At 50.6% G+C, this 13,561-nt stretch overlaps 2 protein-coding genes across 5 annotated transcripts in view; one reads left to right on the top strand and one right to left on the bottom strand.

Annotated features, from left to right (window-relative positions):
* LOC114582713 (uncharacterized) overlaps window positions 1-13,561 on the bottom strand; it is a 120,194-nt gene that overhangs the window by 27,434 nt on the left and 79,199 nt on the right. The window lies entirely within an intron of this gene.
* LOC144325241 (transmembrane protein 176B-like) lies at window positions 4,400-13,313 on the top strand. Its single transcript, XM_077917902.1, has 7 exons — window positions 4,400-4,599; window positions 5,988-6,271; window positions 9,152-9,259; window positions 10,237-10,290; window positions 10,636-10,845; window positions 10,998-11,108; window positions 13,023-13,313. The coding sequence occupies exons 2-7, from the start codon at window positions 6,029-6,031 to the stop codon at window positions 13,107-13,109; spliced, it is 813 nt and encodes a 270-aa protein (XP_077774028.1). The 5' UTR covers window positions 4,400-4,599; window positions 5,988-6,028; the 3' UTR covers window positions 13,110-13,313.

The following is a 13,561-nucleotide window of genomic DNA, read 5'->3' as shown; positions in this document are numbered from 1 at the left end:
CTCGGCTCACTTCCTCCCTCTTATCCCAGCCCAGTGGGGAAGGCCCTTGGCCTTCATTCCGGATGAGGTGATGCCCGGGCAGAGAGACCCTGGGAAAAAGGAGGAGGAGGCTGCCGGCTGCAGCTGACAGGCCAGCCCACCTTCCACAAGAACAGAAGATGAGGCCAGTCTAGTCCAACCTCCTGTTCTCACAGTGGCCAAGTAACCCTAAGAACCTAGGAGTAGAGATAGACTGCCTCAGGCCCCGGAGGTTCCATAAGAACAGAGGAAGAGCCTGGCTGCTGGATCAGACCAAAGTGGCTCATCTAGTCCGCCATCCTGTTCTCACAGTGGCCTCAAAGGGAAAGCAGCAAGCAGGATCTGAGCCCAGGAGAAACTCTCCACTCCTTGGTTTTCAGCAACTGGGATTCAGAAGCATTTCCTGCCTCCGACTGGGGAGGGCAGAACAGAGCCATCCTGGCTGGTAGCCACTGATACCCTCCTCCTCCTCCTCCTCCTCCTCCTCCTCCTCCTCCTCCTCCTCCTCCACGAATTTGTCTAATCCTTCTTAAAAAGCCAGGCAGGTTGGCGGCCATTGCTGCTTCCTGTGAGAGGGAGTTCCACAGTTTAACTACGAAGCACTTTCTTTCATCTGCCCTGAATCTTCCAACCTTCAGCTTCATGGGCTGTTCATAAGTTCTGGTGTTATGAGAGAGGGAGGAAAACTTTTAGCTAACCACTTTCCCATCTCTCTCTCTCTCTCTCTCTCTCTCTCTCTCTCTCTCTCTCTCTCTCTCCTATCTATCTATCTATCTATCTATCTATCTATCTATCTATCATCTATCTATCTATCATCTATCTATCTATCTATATCTATCTATCTATCTATCTATCTATCTATCTATCTATCTATCTATCTAATCTATCTATCTATCTATCTATCTATCATCTATCATCTATCATCTATCATCTATCATCTATCATCTATCATCTATCATCTATCATCTATCATCTATCATCTATCTCTATCTATCTATCTATCATCTATCTATCTATCTATCTATCTATCTATCTATCTATCTATCATCATCTATCATCTATCTATGTATCTATCTATCTATCATCTATCTATCATCTATCTATCTATCTATCTATCATCTATCTATCTAATCTATCTATCTATCATCTATCTATCTATCTATATCTATATCTATCTATCTATCTATCATCTATCTATCATCTATCATCTATCTATCTATCTAATCTATCTATCTCTGTTTTACAATTTACAATACTCATTTAAACATCCTTAAAGTATATTTAAAAAATAAAAAAATCACACACACATATATATGGGATGCAGGTGGCGCTGTGGTCTAAACCACAGAGCCTAGGACTTGCCGATCAGAAGGTCGGCGGTTCGAATCCCCATGACAGGGTGAGCTCCCATTGCTTGGTCCCTGCTCCTGCCAACCTAGCAGTTCAAAAGCACGTCAAATTGCAAGTAGATCAATAGGTACCGCTCCGGCGGGAAGGTAAACGGTGTTTCTGTGCGTTGCTCTGGTTCGCCAGAAGCGGCTTAGTCATGCTGGCCACTGACCCAGAAGCTGTACGCCGGCTCCCTTGGCCAGTAAAGCGAGATGAGCTCCACAACCCCAGAATCGACCACGACTGGACTTAAAGGTCAGGGGTCCTTTTACCTTTATCTTTAAAATATCAAAGTCTTCCCTTCCTCTCTTTCCATGGTTCATTCTGCATATTGTAAATCCCTGCATATTTTAGGTAAACTAAACCATTCTGTGTCCTATTATTACATCCATCAAAACTTCTTTACACTGATGAATTTATCTTAAGGCTGCCAACATTTTCAAGTGCACGCAATTCCCCCCATATATTCAATAAACATTTTCCAATCTTCTCTAAATGTATGTTCTTCTTGTTCTCTAATTCTATATGTCAAGTCCGCAAGCTGCGCATATTTGCTAACCACTTGTGTCCTGCCAGGCATCATTTTACAAACTTCTATCGTGGCGCCTCTCACTCGCTTTTCCCAAACCCTTCAGCTGTTCCTGACAGAAGTCGCTCCACCCCCCGGGTCATTTGGGTGGCCCTTTTCTGAACCTTTTCTGAACAAGTGTCCTTTTTGAGGTGAGGTGACCAGAGATGTCCACAGCATCCCAAGTACAGTCACACCACAGATTTGTATCACAGCAGTTTGATTTTCCCAATGACCCTTTATAATGGGAGGTGCCTTTCTCGCCCCTCCCCCAAACATTGGGTCAGCAGCTGCTCCCGTTCAGACACCAGGAGTCTGTATGTGAAACTTGCAGGGTTTTAAGGCGGCCTTTCTGCTTGTCTCATGTTCCCTCTCATTGTTTTCTCATAACACAAAGCTCTCTGCGCTGGAGTCGTCTGCCAAACAGCCTGTTCCCGTCTCTTCCAGGGCTGGAGTTTGTTGTTTTGCCCAGAACTTGGCAGTTGCAATTCTTGCTGCAACCCAGCCTCTTTGCACCGCCTGCTCCCTGAGTCTGGCCTGCTGGGTCCTGGGTCTTTTGTGAATCCTGCTTTGTGACTCCCCCGGCACCTATCCTGACCACGAAGAGGACGGCAACTGGGGATGGATGGAAACCCGAGACCCTGGACTTTAAAACACACACCTCCCAATGGCCTCCCTTTAGGCAGCCAGACAAAAGACTCATGCCCACAAAAAGTCAAATTCATGGAGGAGAAAGCTATGAGCGCTGCCCTGCACAGCTGGAGGCAGCAGCTGCTTCTGAATCCCAGTTCCTGCAAGCTGCAGGAAGGGAGAGTTGTTCTTGTGCTCAGGTGCAGCTTGCTGGTTTCCCATAAGGGGCATCTGGTTGGCCACTGCGAGGCCAGGAGGCGGGACTAGGTGGGCCACTGGCCTGGTCCATCAGGGTCTTCTTATGGAACCTCCCTGGGGCAGACCAGTCTACCTCTACTCCTGTGGAATGCCCTACCATAAGACAGAGAGATAACTACAGTGGCACCTCGGGTTAAGTACTTACTTTGTTCCGGAGGTCCTTTCTCAAGCTGAAACTGTTCTTAACCTGAAGCACCACTTTAGCTAATGGGGCCTCCTGCTGCCGCCACTGCACGATTTCTGTTCTCATCCTGAAGCAAAGTTCTTAACCTGAGGTACTATTTCTGGGTTAGCGGAGTCTGTAACCTGAAGCGTCTGTAACCCGAGGTACCACTGTACCTGACTTTAGGAAGACATCTGAAGGCAGCCCTGTACAGGGGAGTTTGTAATGGTTGATGTTTTATTGTGTTTTTGATATTTCGTTGGGAGGTGCCCAGAGGGGCTGGGGAAACCCAGTCAGATGGGCAGCATATCAGTAATAAAATCATCATCAGTATTAGGGCTGTTTGGCCCCTGTGGGAACAGGGATGCTGGGCCTGGTGAGCCCTGGCCTGATCCAGCAGGTTCTCCTTATGTCCTTAGTTGTGGAGCCACAGCCTCAGGTTTGTTTCCCACGCTGCTTTTGCCTTCTGCCTGCTTCCCCTTTTATTCCCAATCAAACTCCTTAATTTGACTGCTGAGGTGTGTTTGGTTGCCAGTCTCTGGGTTTTAGGGCCCATGCATGACATTTGGGCTACTGGGAGTTTAGGATCAGAGGTGTAAGTGACCAGTACACCTTTCTGAGGTATTGGGGGTGGGAGAGAGAGAGAGAGACGTTCAGGTGGAGCTGAGCAGCGCTGGGGCTCAGGAACTTTCAAAATGAAACATCCCCCGTCCCCTCAATGCCTCCTTGATCCCAGGGAAGCTCCCTGCTGGCCAATCGGATCCCCCTGGCGGGAACTTTCCAAGGGCTCTTTCTGGACAGCTGCTTTGCTCACAGGTAGAAAACCTCTGGACATGGAGGCTCAGCTCTGCTCTCTGGGATTCAGCTAGTGGACAGAGCTCTTCTCTGCCACATTTTCCAAACTCTATCTGCTGCTAGGGAGCCCAAGGGTGGCAAGCTTACTGAGCAAGGAGACGAACTGGGAACGCAATAAGTCAGAGGAACGACTCCTTGATCCTGCAGAGGGAGCCCACCTGGTGCTCTGTGGACCCTGCAGATACGGTGACTGGGGACAGTGGGAGCAGCAGCCCAACGAGGTCTTGAGGGACGGTTTAGGAGCCATAAGAAGCTAAGCAGAGCTCTGCAGCAGCTGGATCAAGCCAAACGGTCCAGCATCTTCTCCTTCTGGTGCCCCAATGGGAGAGAGCCCACAAGCAGGACCCGGGTGCAGGAGCACCCTTCTCCATTTCAATGTCCAGAGTATCGGCTTGTTGATATCCTCCCAGGGCCCCAAGGACGGGTCTGGCAGGGCTTGTTCTCTTGGCCAGCTGCATCGCGGGTTCAGCAGGAGGACAAACGCTTTCCTCGCACGCTCAGCTCCAGCGCTTTCAAGGCTGGAAATCCCCTCAGAGGCAATTGTTACAGGAAGAGGCTTATTTATTGGTTTTGCTGGCTGCTTCCTGCCACAGCATCTGCGCAGAAGAGGAGCACCTCGGAGCAGCGCAGCCTCAGCCGCTGGCATCGCCAACACCCAGGAGCCTCTCTGGGCCTCTGCCAGCAGCCTGCCCAGCGCGTGTCCGCATTTCTGCCGAGGGTGAGTGTCCCCCGGGGTTTGGTTCTCTGAGAATCCCACCAGAATGGCGGTGGATCCAAACAGGAAATCTGGCTCATCGTACCTCAGGCATCACAACGGTGCCCACAGAATGCCATGGAGCCATAGCCCTGGCTAAGGGCTAGGTGGCTCTTGGGGTTCCTTGCAAGTCCGCAATTCTTGGCTTCCACAATTATAATCCTCTTGATCCGACCTATAGGGCAGAGCCACACCATACATCTTGGGCTGATAAGAAGCAGTGGCTTCTTCGGGGCATTTTTTTAAAAGCTGAGGTTTTAGCTTGTGTTTGCAATTGTGAGCACTGAGCCAGCAAGCAAATCCCTCGTGTGTGATGGAGAGCAAGACAGTTTAGGCAGTACCAGCCTGATGTATCTTGCAGGGAATTGTAATCTTAGGCCAGTTATTGCCCATCAGCCTAACGTACCTCACCACAAGTTTCAAATGTTTGTGGAAACAGTCTTATAATAGTGTTTTGAGTTTGGGACAGAAGTAGCCTGTATTTGAGCTCCTTCTACCCTTTGGATCCAGCAAGTGTTGAAATATAAGCCCCCTCCCTCAACTCACAAGGTAGTAAGAAGGATCGATCAGGGTTGAAGGTGGAGGTGATGTGACCTAGAGGTCAAGCAGCACGCAACAATTGAGAGAAATGTTGGATTTCTGTTTGAATCCACAGCTGTGGCTTTGGAGGAAAAGACCTTTTTTAAAAGGGGGGGGTGTTCTATGAGCCCCTCCATCATAGGCTCAGGTTGTTTTGTTGTTGACATCTGTCTGTCTCAAGAGACAACAGAGTGCACCTCTGGGGGTGAAGTACAACCAGCGCATTAGCAGCCCTGAAGGGACCTCCCCGGGGCACAAGCCTGGGCAGTGTGTCTGGAGCTCCTGGGCTGCCCAGATGTCAAGACCCCCCTCTCAGCCTCGCCGATGGGCTCCAAAGGAAAGCAGAGCAGCATGTTTGGCACCAGCTTGGCTGCAGGAGTTGCCGGAATGAGGCGTTTGAGGCGCCATCCAACCATCTTGGGGACTCCATCGGGATTTGTGGAGGATTTACTCCTTAGCCTTGTCTTCTCCCAGAGATATCCCTCAAGGCAGCAGAGGTTTAAGATCAGTTTTCCTTCTCCCAGATGGGACACCTAACCAGGTGGTTAAGCCCCATCTGCCCCTGCAGGTTGTATATATGTGTAAGTAAACCATATATCATAAAGACACCACAGTCTCTGCTGCGCCTCATTTCCAAAGGAAACATGAACCCTGGCTAAGCACCAGAACCCATGGAGTCTCACAGCACACGGAGATTGGAGTGGTATGCAACCAGAGTTACCAATAAATGTTGCAATATACAAAGTAACACATTGCTCTGCGTGTCCCTCCAGGTGCATCTTGCTGTCACCTGTACTCACTGGAAGAGGCCAAGATGTCGACTGGCTTTCTCACGTTGAACGAGCAAAAGGTCCCTGCGGAGATCTCAGACAAGAATGTCATCAACATCACCATCAACCAGGAGTCTTCTCTCTCTTACCTGTTCAAGGCTGTGGGGCAGTGCTGGGCAAGGCAGCAGGAGCCCACACAGAAGAAGACCCAGCAGTCACCAGCCTCTGCCCCCACAACAGCCCGCCATTTCTCGCTCCATTGCAATGGGGAGCAGAAAGTTTTGGGGGTAAGTGTGTGTGTGTGTGTGTGTGTGTGTGTGTGTGTGTGTGTGTGAGAGAGAGAGAGAGAGAGAGAGAGAGAGAGAGTGTGTACTAACTGGCTACATAATCTGATGGACACTCACTAGGGAGCAGGGCCATTAAATGAAAGGCTCACTTCCAAGGAAGCATGTGCAGGATTGGGCCACATGCCCTGAAGGCCAATCCCACAAGAACAGAATTCAGGACAAGCAATTGTGTTTGCAGAATGTAAAGGTTGGAGAAAGTTTAGAGGGTTTGCCTTAAGCGGAGTTCCCTGAAGGAGCGCCAATAGACACAGGCTTCAAGGGAAGAATTAGGCCTTTATTAACACAAAGGTATGTAGGATCAGCTTCCCAAAATATCAGAGAGGCTACCTTTGATGATGCCCGTCCAACTACACAGTCAATGAAGACCTGACCAGACAACTGCAGCAATGCTTTCCCATCGCGGCTGCACAGTTACAACATGTTGTCATTCTTAAACCACTCAGAGACCCTTTGACTCTTCTGACTGGCCCACCCCAACCTCCTCATTGTAATAACATCTACAAATGCACAGCCATCTTCGAGTGTCTTTCCTCATTGTCTTCTGAGCAATTGCTCCTCATATTAGTCATCTCCCAATGTTTGCTTTCAGTTCTCTCTGTCGATACTTTTGTTCCCTTCTTGACCTGAGACTTAGTGCAATCACGATGCTTGGCCGATTGCCTAGTGCTTCATCCTCCATCTCCACATCTACTCGCATTTCATTCCTTTTCATTGCTCTAAGAACTGTAAGAGAACAAGGCTTGCACACACTTCTGCCTCTTCTATCAGGAAAGTGCATACACAGATTTCAGACTGCAAAGCTCTAACTGTGCAAAATGGATTCAGAGATGGAATAAAATGGGGAGATTCTCCTACATAAATGGGTTTGCAGGAGGAGGTGGGAGTGAAAAGATCTACCAATGACATCTTGAGCACTGCAGTTCCCCCCCTTTTCCTTCATCTCAGGTGTGCTGAGATAGGGATGGAGCCATGGGGGTGTGTGGTGGATTTCTTCCATCAACACAACATTGTAATGTTTGAGACAGCTTTACTTTGTCGAACAGCAGTAGTCGGTCGCTGAGGAACTCCCAAAAGTGGAGTCCCCAGGCCTATAAATTATACAGGCTCATGAAGAGCAAGAGGTGAGCAAGACAGAAGTCTTTTCTTTCAGAACATGCAGAATATAGTTCAACTTTTTTGAGTCCACACCTCCCTTGACCAAGTACATTCTTTCTGTGGCACCTCTATGGGGCTCAGGGGTTGTGTCCCCCCTTGCCTGCAGCCTCTCACCCTTTCTGAACACCCTGCCTTGTGGAGTGTTTCCTCTCAGGTCTCCTTGGGACTCCTTCTGGCAGCCTCTGCTGCAGCAAACAGCTGTGCAAGCTTTTGGGAGGCAGAGACATCAGAGGAAGGGAAGGAGGCCAGAGGCCAGTGTTGCCCACGGCATCTCGGACCATCCTTCAAGGCATCCCAGGGTGCCAGGGCACACTGATTGAAAAAACTATGGAACTAACACACACACACGGAAAACCAAACTAAAGACTGGCAAACGCTCCTGGGGGGCATGGCAGACCCCTAGTACCCACCCAGCGTCTCCCAGTGGGCACGTCTCTGGAATGGCATGTCCCTTCACTCCAGAGTGCCCCTCTGCGACACTTTGAAAAGTGCACACCAGTCTTCTGGCATCACGCAGCAAGAAGATAGAGACATCCGTAGATCTAAACTACATTTTATTCACAATATATACAGAGAATCCATAATCACGTCTGTGCCCTCCAAACTCTGGCAGAAAACAGAAAGCATACAGCAAAAGTGAAAGTATAGTCTAATAACACTCTCAGACTGAAGAGATAAAACAGTCTTCCGTTCCCACACTCTTCTCAGACATCGCATGTGATTTATACTAATCACACTAGCCAACAAGGATTAAAAATACATCAAAATGTCAGACATTTAAAATTTCCCTAAACAGGGCTGCCATCAAATGTCTTCTAAATGTCAGATAGTTGTTTATCTCTTTGACATCTGGTGGGAGGGTGTTCCACAGGGCGGGTGCCACCACCAAGAAGGCCCTCTGCCTGGTTCCCTGTAACCTCGCTTATCGCAGGGAGGGAACCACCAGAAGGCCCTCAGAGCTGGACCTCAGTGTCCAGGCTGAATGATGAGGGTGGAGATGCTCCTTCAGGTATCCTGGACAGAGGCCATTTGGGGCTTTAAAGGTCAACACCAGCACTTTGAATTGTGCTCGGAAACGTACTGGGAGCCAATGCAGATCTCTCTGGACCGGTGTTATGTGGTCCCGGTGGCCAGTCCCAGTCCCCATTCTAGCTGCCTCATCCTGGATTAATTGCAGTTTCCCGGTCACCTTCAAAGGTAGCCCCACATGGAGCACATGGCAGTAGTCCAAGTCGACAGAGCCACTTACTGTCTCTTGTATGTGTCACTGAGAGATGACACGATGCCCATCTCCGGATATCTCAAGGGCTGTCACGTGGAAGGTGGAAGAAGCTTGTTTTCTGCTGCTCGGGGGGGGGGGGGGGGGAGGACTCAACCCAACAGCTTCAGGTTGCAAAAAAAGAGATTCTGATTAAACATCAGGAAGTCCTTCCTGACAGTAAGAGCTGGAGGATGTGAGCTCTCTTTCATTGGAGGTTTCTAAGCAGAGGTTAGGTGGCCATTAGTCATGGATGCTTGAGTTGAGATTCCAGCATTGCGGGTGGGTGGGGGTGGACTAGATGACCCCTGGGGATCCCTTCCAACTCTGCAATGCCACAGTTCTATGAAACATGCATCTTGCTTCCTTTGTGAGAAAACCTTAACCTTGGCGGATTTGCCTTTCAGGGGGCCCAGATCCTGCTGGGAATCGTGGTCATCAGTCTTGGGGTGGTGAACGACTATGGACATTTATTCTACATACGGTCGGGAGCGCCTTACTGGATGGGAGGTCTGGTGAGTCCTGGGCAGCTGCCATGCTTGGAAGTGAATTTCAGTTTATGAAGCACTTCATCCATGTTCAGGGGTACTGTGCACACTTTAGGGATTGATCAGGTCAGGATTCTTCTTCCTGCACTGCAGCTGGGGCAACAAGGCTCCCTGAGGATTGTGGCTGATGAGAACCAACTCCTTGCCATGGGCAAGCAGGGCACAAGTCAGCTATACAGGCAACAAACAGGCAGGTCCCTGCCCCAAGGAGATTACACTCTAAAACATCCAATAGTGAAAACAGCAGTAAGGCGGGGGGGGGGGGGAGAGAAAGAGAAATCAACGGGAAGGAGGGAGAGAGAAATGACCCATCTGGGCAAATGCAGTTATGCCTCCCATGACGACACAAGGTCACCATCTACTGTGAAGGTCAGAAGAGCAAGGGCCATTGGTGGCAGGTGGTGGGTGGACAGGAGCAGAAAAAAACCCCCTGGATTCTTGACCACTGGGCATGCTGGCTGCTGGGAGCTAGGAGTCCAGTGGCACCTGCAGCAGCCCCAGACATCTCCCAGTCCTCCACTAGGCAGACAGCTGGTCCTCCATGTGGCCTTTATTTCCTATCCCAGACCTACTTCCAGGTTTACAGAGACCCAAGAGACCGCTGGCTGGTTTCTGGTAGCAAGAGCTGTTTGACAGTGTTTGACAGGACTCCCTTGGGAGGTGGTGGACTCTTCTTCTTAAGCAGATGTGGGGTGGCTGTCCTTCAAGGATGCTTTAGCTGAGATTCCTGCATTGCAGAGGGGGTTGGACTGGATGACCCTTGGGGTCCCTTTCAACTCTACAGTTCTGTGATTCAGTGTCCTGGCCACTGAAGCAGCTGAGGAAGATCCACTCAGAAGTGGGGCAGGCCACTTCTGGTGGTTCCAGGAGCAGCAGGAGTTGTGCATCTCCCTGCCCTCTGCCCCACACAGCCTTCATTCACTCCGGCCTTTTCTCCTTCACAGGTTATGCTCTCTGGCGCCTTGTCCATCATGGGCGAAAGACATGCTGGCTTCTGGGTAAGTGTGGCAGGTGCCAGGAAAAACCTGTGTTGCCTGCTTTTGGTCTCAAAGATCCCTGGGTCAGGTATTCTTTAGCTGCGTGATTCCTACATTTCAGGGGGTTGGACTAGATGACCCTTGGAACCCCTTCCAACTCTACAGTTCTGTGATTCTGTGATGTTTCAGCTTACGTCTAAGGGAAAAAGGGAAGTGACTGGTAGACCAATGCTGAGAAATGGAGGCTCAGCCTCTCCCCCACCTCCAGTCCCCCCAAAAGCTGAAAGCCTGAGCAGCTCTGCCCCAGCCCTACCCAAGGTTGTCTGCTGGACTCCAGGCAGCTCACCTGACATTTTCTGGAACCAGGTCCATGTGGCCACCATCTTCCATTTGGCCAGTGTTGTGGCCGGAATTGTGGCTCTGACGAAAGGCATCGCTTGGATCCCAAACCTTGACCAGACCTTCTACTGGAGAAAGGATGTGTGCCAGACCAGATGGGGACCTTCTCCAATCCTGCCCAGCCCAGGCTATGACTGGAGACAGAGAGACTGCGAGCGAATCTTATGGGATCTCCTGGTGAGCACAGTCCCATTGTGGATCAGGCGCTTGCCCTGTGACAAGACTGGGGGGCCAGAGCAGCAGCCTCCCCCAAACCTGCTGCGCCCTCCCGCAGTTTGGAGCAACGGCCTGAATGTGGTATTTTCCTCTGCTTCTCCCTTCCTCCCCAGGGCGTCGCCTTTGCTGTGAAGGTCTTGCTGCTCATTTTCTCCGTTGCTGCCCTGGCGATTGCTCTCTTCTGCCTTGCATACAGCCTCCGCATCCTCTGCTGCGCCCGGAAGGTAGCCGGAAGGGACTGGGGGGCTGGAGGGTGTCCCCCCCCCCGAGGGAGTCCATTCCACTGTTGAACAGCTCTTACTGTTGTGGGAATGTTCAAGGATGCAGGAGAGGATATGTTGTCTGATTATAGCCTTTCCAACTATCTCATAAAAAGACAGTCCCTTTGTCCTCCAGCCAAGAGAGCATCTTTGGCTAAGCAGATGTTGCTTCTTAGATGCATGTAGTCAAAGAGAGAGAGATGGCTGCCCTGCCCTCTGCTTTTGTCGTTACCTGCACAGGTGAGGCCACGCCCACCTCTAGTCACATGCAGAGGAAGTCTGTCCCAGCCCAGAAGGAAACTGGAAGTTTACCTGCTGGCTGGACAAACATTCCTCCCCATGTGTAAACATGTTCACTCTAGGAATGTTGTACTTGACTGCTCTTGTGTTTCACATCCCACAACTGTCACAAAGTTCTTCCTGATGTTTAGCTGGAATCTCCTTTCTTGTTACTTGAATCGACTGACTGAGGTCCAAACCTCTGGGAGCAGCCAAAAACAGTCTTGCTCCATCTTCCATCGAAGAGCCCTTTAGATATCTGAAGAAGACTCTCATGTCTCCTCCTTCGAGCAAAGGAAGTCCCAAACCCCGAGTTCTGAATCCATCTCTCTCCCTACTCCATAACAAGGGCAAAAATGGGTGCTAGCAAAGACCGGACTTGGTGCAGGAAAGGGGGCGAAATAGGAATAGAGACTGGGAGATGCCAGTAGCATAGCTACCTATAAAAAGAAGCAGAACAGTTTGCACTCTCAGAAACCTAAATGAAATACAGTGGTACCTCGGGTTAAGTACTTAATTCGTTCTGGAGGTCCATTATTAACCTGAAACTGTTCTTAACCTGAAGCACCACTTTAGCTAATGGGGCCTCCCCCCTCCACGCGATTTCTGTTCTCATCCTGAAGCAAAGTTCTTAACCCGAGGTACTATTTCTGGGTTAGCGGAGTCTGTAACCTGAAGCGTCTGTAACCTGAAGCGTCTGTAACCCGAGGTACCACTGTAGTCTTTAAAAGGCATCTCACACTTCCTTCCAGAATTCAGCAACACCTGTTATGTTCAGTAGAGCTAGGGAATAACCTTGCCTACTGTTGTTTTATAACCTTGGGGAATTGGGGGGGGGGGGAGTGAGAAGAGAGCTGAAATGGGCGAAGCAGCGGCAGGCCAAGTGCAGGCCAAGTGCAGTCTTGGATTGCTTTGAGAAAGCCCTGGAGAGGAAGAAACGTGGGGCTGTGGGGAGCTGGGAGCTTTCATTCCCAGCAACTGATTCCTGGGGCAAGACCCACCAGAGTCGACCTGCTGCGCCCATTAGGCATGATGCTCAGCCAAGTCTCTGAAGATCCTGCTTTTGCTAATGAAGAGTGAGCTCCAACTTTGACTGCTTGGTGGAAAGAGCCGTCGCATGAGAGATGGGGCAGGCTTGTTTTCTGCCCAACGGATTCAAATGGCAAAGAAGGAGATTCTGACAAGGCATCGGGAAGAACTTTCTGACGGGAAGAGCTGCTCAACACTTGAATGGATTCCCTCAGACTAGATGTCCCCTGGTGGTCCCTTCTGGGATTCTCTGGCATGGGCCTGGGCCCACCTGCAGAGGGGGCAGAGCTTTGATACCTGGGATGTGACTCAGGGGCAAAGAAGCCTCTGGGGCTTTGGGCTCCTGGCACCTTCCAACGCCCCAGGAAAATGAAAGGAGAAGGGGGGGGGACAAACCTCTTAGGGAGGGGGCAGCCTTCCTGCTTGTGGTGCCTCACCTGTTGCTGTGGAATGGAGGAGGGAGCTGGATTTGGAGAGTTGGGCGTTTCATTCTCTCAGCCACAGGACTTTTCTCTCCTTCCCCCAAACTGCCCCCTCACACTTCTTCCTCCTCTCCCCCTTGCTTTGCAGGCAAGCAGTGCAGACTCTGGTGCGGTCAGGGACCCGGATGTGGCCCCTCTGGATCAGGATGAGGCCATTATTGAGAACATAGCCTGAGTGGGGTGGTGCTGGCCCTTCGGGGCGAAGGAGCTGTGCTGCAGCCTTCAAGGGGAATGTCACACTATGCTTGCCTCCTGCTTCACCCGACTTAGCTCAGCGGATTGTGACCCAGTGCTTGCCAAGACCTTTCTCCTGGGGAGTGGGGGGGGGCAGTTAAAAGCTCCTCCGGCATCTCAACCTATTAAAGCAGCTATGTTGTAATTCTGTTTGAGGGTGGTTGGTTTTCTCCATCGACATCTTGTTGGAATGTTCAGGGTGGCAGGAGAGGAAATCTTGTTTATTAATATGCTTCCTAACTTCCGATAGGGACGTGGGTGGCGCTGTGGGTAAAAGCCTCAGCGCCTAGGACTTGCCGATCGCATGGTCGGCGGTTCGAATCCCCGTGGCGGGGTGCGCTCCTGTCGTTCGTCGTTCGGTCCCAGCGCCTGCCAACCTAGCAGTTCGAAAGC

The sequence above is a fragment of the Podarcis muralis genome, chromosome 13, assembly GCF_964188315.1.
Source record: "Podarcis muralis chromosome 13, rPodMur119.hap1.1, whole genome shotgun sequence".
Lineage (NCBI taxonomy): Eukaryota > Metazoa > Chordata > Lepidosauria > Squamata > Lacertidae > Podarcis > Podarcis muralis.
Note: the sequence above shows the minus strand (reverse complement) of the source record. Positions and strands in the feature narration are given on the sequence as shown.

What these genes read in the sequence shown, in the direction of transcription:
- LOC144325241 (XM_077917902.1), top strand. Translation starts at nt 6,029, where the DNA reads ATGTCGACTGGCTTTCTCACGTTGAACGAGCAAAAGGTCCCTGCGGAG. An exon ending in CTTACTGGATGGGAGGTCTG is followed by an intron (nt 9,260 to 10,236) that starts GTGAGTCCTGGG and finishes TCTCCTTCACAG; the next exon opens with GTTATGCTCTCTGGCGCCTT. An exon ending in TCCTCTGCTGCGCCCGGAAG is followed by an intron (nt 11,109 to 13,022) that starts GTAGCCGGAAGG and finishes CTTGCTTTGCAG; the next exon opens with GCAAGCAGTGCAGACTCTGG.